Source organism: Musca vetustissima, unplaced genomic scaffold, assembly GCF_032173495.1.
Source record: "Musca vetustissima isolate MV318-11 ecotype Yass unplaced genomic scaffold, APGP_CSIRO_Mvet_v1 utg92864, whole genome shotgun sequence".
NCBI lineage: Eukaryota > Metazoa > Arthropoda > Insecta > Diptera > Muscidae > Musca > Musca vetustissima.
The window spans coordinates 952-5,804 of NW_026882166.1; the positions used below are offsets into that span (position 1 = coordinate 952).

The 4,853-nt window shown below is 33.6% G+C and overlaps 1 protein-coding gene across 1 annotated transcript; it reads right to left on the reverse strand.

Annotated features, from left to right (window-relative positions):
- Positions 1-543: 543 nt before the first annotated feature.
- Positions 544-1,575, reverse strand: LOC133328386 (guanine nucleotide-binding protein subunit alpha-11-like; the record flags this gene model as incomplete). The annotated part of the gene is made up of 2 exons (XM_061536956.1): positions 713-1,575; positions 544-610 (listed from the first exon to the last, which is right to left on the reverse strand). Coding segments are annotated over exons 1-2 (930 nt in total), but the record flags the coding sequence as incomplete, so codon positions are not given.
- Between the last annotated feature and the right edge of the window lie 3,278 nt (positions 1,576-4,853).

The window sequence follows — 4,853 nt, forward strand, 5'->3', positions numbered from 1 at the left end:
ACGTTTTTCTTTTCGAACGTTCCTAATGTAAATCTCTCTGTGCACAGACTCAATTCTGTCAGAATACATTGAGCCAACAGCAAAATTTCATTTACTTTTAATTGGATGTACCTACTGCATACATACAATATTAAACGACATGTACATTAGAACTATTTGCAGGGTTCACCTACTTTATGAGAATTTATTTGACAAATATGAAATATATTGATCCGGCAAAAAATAAAAATATTTAGGTATTTTTATTTTTGACTGTTATTTTACCGGTTACGAGCATGTACGGTCAGATCACCAAACAGACAACATTTGAACCAAACTATTTTGGACATATTTATTTTAACTAAGTTCAAAAAGGTGTCTCCTGCAAAATCAATGAACATTTATTTATTATTTATATTAATAAAATAAATATAACATACATACATACGTGTAAAATATTGTGGTCTAACAAAAAAAAAATAATTATAGAACAAATATATTTTTAGTAAAGCAAATATGTCATAAAATGACCTCACCAGTAAAACATTAATATACGCCAAATACGATCAGCCGATCTCTTAATATAGAATCACGCACAGCGTTGAATACAACTTTGATATTTTTAGTGTCGGTAGCGCATGTGAAATGTGCATATATTTTTTGTTGTGGAATACCTTCAAGGAACATATTTTTTATAAAAATCTTTGCCTTTACATAATCCCTCCTGGGTCCCTTATATTCCGGAAAGTACTTATCCAGGTCAGAGTACATTATTTTTTCTATGAGTAAATCTTCCTTATTGAAAAACACCACAGTTGAGGTATCTGCAAACCATGAGGAACTGCAAATTGTATTGAAGACATTTTTCGATTCAACTAGACGATTTTTTTGATCGTTTTCCCGCAGCACTTGATCGTATTCGGAAATGGCAGTCAAAAATATAATGGCTTTTACGTTGTTGAAACAGTGTATCCATTTTCTACGTTCGGAGCGTTGTCCCCCAACATCCGTCATTTGAAATCGTACCTTATCCACCGTAAAATTGTAATCTACCAGGCCGGTTGTTTTTATTCTCACATGCAATATATCATCGTCGGTTGGCAAATAAGAGGATTCCGCTATGCGATCTATATTTTCTAGAAAATATTTGGCCGAGTCTATTAACTGATATTTGTTACGATTCCTGTAGCATTCTTGGACTCCAGCATCTTGCCACAGTTCCTTTATAACCATTATATACGATTCCGGAGAGCATGCGAATGTCTTAGAATCAGCAGAAGCAATCAGCTCCGCATTTCTTTTATTGGTATGCAATTCGTAATCGATATTGAGGGAACTCATAGCCGCGACCATTGCTTTCATGGCACTTAGTATATTGTCCATAATACCCATTATAAATCCACGCCTATCCTCTTCTGTGTAACTTTTGTCGTAGATAATTCGCATTTGTCGTATGAATGTTGATTTGCCCGATTCACCAGTTCCCAAAAGTAGAAGTTTGATTTTGGCTCCTTCCTCTTTTTGACTTCGACGAAGTTGGGAGTTAATCTGCATATTTATGCGACTAGCTTCGCTCATAAAGCAACAGCAAAACATGACGCTATATAATAAATAAAAATGAGTTAAGTTATTATTCCCCGATCGAGTAAATGTTTACTACTAGTACTTTAAACACAAATGATTTCAATATATACTTAATCATATTATTTAAAATTTATTAATAACTACAAATAAAGAAACAACGTCTTTTTTTTTGTGGTTAAGTACGTCTTGTACAGGCCTCTATAAATCTAGAAAATCTCTTACGCAGAATTATGTATATACGCTTTGTTCCCTTATTTTTTAATAGTACAGCTAATAAAAGAGCAAATGATCAAAAATGTATCTTACGTGTGGTACCATGGCATAATTATGGAAGGTAATCTCATTTGAGAAATTGATAATGGCAACCCTTTTTAATATGGAATTCATATATCAATTTCAAATAAAATGAAAAACCAGTGAGCGGAGCAGTATAGTCGGACGGGGCCGACCATACGATACCCTACACAACTACCACAGAACTTAAATTTTCTGCGGATGTTTATTCCGAGCCTGGGCAATATTTCGTGATACTTGCACCCCCATTGCCCGATTAGAGGTAAACAGCTCCTCTTCCTCACACTGACATATTTTCCGAATATTACGAGTATTCAGTACAGCTATTGTCCAGATTCCCTTCACCGTGGGTTGTGTTGTGCTGTTCGGCTTTCATTTGTTGCCTATAGATCGACTAGAAAATAACACAAAAAATTAAGTTTTCGGTCCACTTCATTCCAAAATTATTATCTGACCATCACCGAAAATTATAGGCGTTGTCCTTGACCATAACTGGAACCTCATGGAACATTTTAAAGCGATTAGCGATATAGTTCAGCTCTCTAGAGTTATAATGGGTTATTGAATAATAATCGAATACGGAGATACCTGTAAATATTTAGATGTAACTCCCACATCCGAGCACATACAACAATATAATTGGTATTAATTTAAAGGTCAACCACTTCTCTTGGATATAATATCAACTTCTCAGGTCTATGTCCTTCAGGGGTAAATATATACGCTATAGAATATACATTTTGTAATTTTTCACACAAAAGTCAGGGTCCATTTGACCCGCTAAATATTGACCGATCTTTATTAAAACAGGCATGCTTATTCTTTGGCCCGATCCCCTTCTCCATGCTAAATTTCACGATGTTCGGGACATTATTGTGGCCTCTGGATCGCCCTGAAAAACCGACAAAAATTTAGTATTTGGTCCATTTCGTCCCCTAAATATAAACCGATCTTTCCCAAAAACAATAGGGGTCTTCATTGGCCAGAACCTATCCTACATGCAAAATTTCGTGAAGATTGGTCCATAACTGTGGCCTGTATCGTGTTTACAAATTATAATAGACGGACGGACGGACACACATGTCTAGATCGACTCAGCTAGTCGAGATATGACGATCGGTTTACTTAAAGGTGGGTCTAGGACCAATATTTCGCGGCGTTACAAACTTTTGGGCCTGCACAAAGCTATAATACCCTGACAACATAGTTGTGTAGGGTATAATAAATTCCATAAACTTATATGTACATATGTCAATTGGCATACATATTTTAAGTAAATTAAACAAAATATATTTTCTAAAGCTGAGCATTGCTCTCAATATTTAACCATGATTGTTTAAGCCTCTATTTATTTAGAGCAGGGATGGAAAATGAAGAATGTGAAAAGGTACCAAAAGAGTACTTTTTTCAAGAAAAATAAAAAAAACATTTTATTCAGTTTCATAAAGATCGATTTTCAAGATATCATCATTTAGTCTATTTTCTGATGGTAATAATATTTGAGAATTCTTGCTTCTTTCGATTGCATTTGAATATGTATGCTATTGAGTAATTTTAATTTCACTTCCTCTATCTCGAAAGCGAATATACCCCAAACTAACAGGAATTTCAGTTCCAAAGTGCTCTTGAAATTATTGAAGTAATCACGACGACTATGAATGTCATTAATTTGCCTACCTCAGGAGATAACACAGAGTACGCCAAATTGAGTATCTGACAAACATATCTGGTTAAAAAAGATTGGAACTGATAAATTAATTTAATGCTTGTAATTTTAACCATAACTGAACAGTTATCAGTAGTAAACCCATTCATTTTTTAAGAAGAATATTGCAATCACATCAATATCTTTGCCGGTCAAATCCATAACAAATTCTAATCCAAAAACAAATTATATATATATATATATATATATCTGGTTTAATGGAGGTCTGGAATGGTACTGAAATGGTCACGGGGTACTACTGTACTTTTTGGGGTAAAAAGGTACTGAAAAAAGTACTTTTGTACTGAATTTTCCGTCCCTGATTTAGAGGCAGGGAACTTAGAAATATTTATAAATATAAATAATTTAGCAATTTTTGCCACTAAATTCTGTCAAAGGAAAATTGTGAAAAATATGACTGCATGAGACTACCTTGTATAGTTATGCCATGGTGTGGTACATAAGAAGGGGAACTTGAAAGTAAAAACTATAAAAATATGAATATATAAATATGATATATAATATATAAATAAAATTGCTGGTTACTATGTTATGACAAACCATTCATCAGTAGGAGTAGCAATGAAAAAACAGGTTGCATTACATGGCATAATTATGGAAGGTAGTCTCATTTGAGGACTTTATGATGGCAACCCTTTTTAATTTGGAACTCATCATGATGCAATAATAAGGTGATGTATTACAACAACAACCTTTGTTTTTGTCTCGACCATGTTGCAATAATAAGGTGATGTATCACAACAACAACCCTTGTTTTTGTCTGGATTATCTGTCAAATTTCTCCATATAATATTTCAAATGGTTGGCAACATTGCACATCGAATTCAAGTAGAAATTACCCACTTTGACAGTTAATCAAGACATCAGCTGCGCTAAATGGACTACCTATTCATTGTGTGTAATTTCTACATGAATTAGATGTGCAGTGTTGCCAACCATTTGAAATATTATAAGGAAAATTTTGACACATAATCGAGACAAAAACTAACACTAAATTCTGTCAAAGGAAAATTGTGAAAAAAATTGAAAAATATGACTGCATGAGACTACCTTGTATAGTTATGCCATGGTGTGGTACATAAGAAGGGGAACTTGAAAGTAAAAACTATAAAAATATGAATATATAAATATGATATATAATATATAAATAAAATTGCTGGTTACTATGTTATGACAAACCATTCATCAGTAGGAGTAGCAATGAAAAAACAGGTTGCATTACATGGCATAATTATGGAAGGTAGTCTCATTTGAGGACTTTATGATGGCA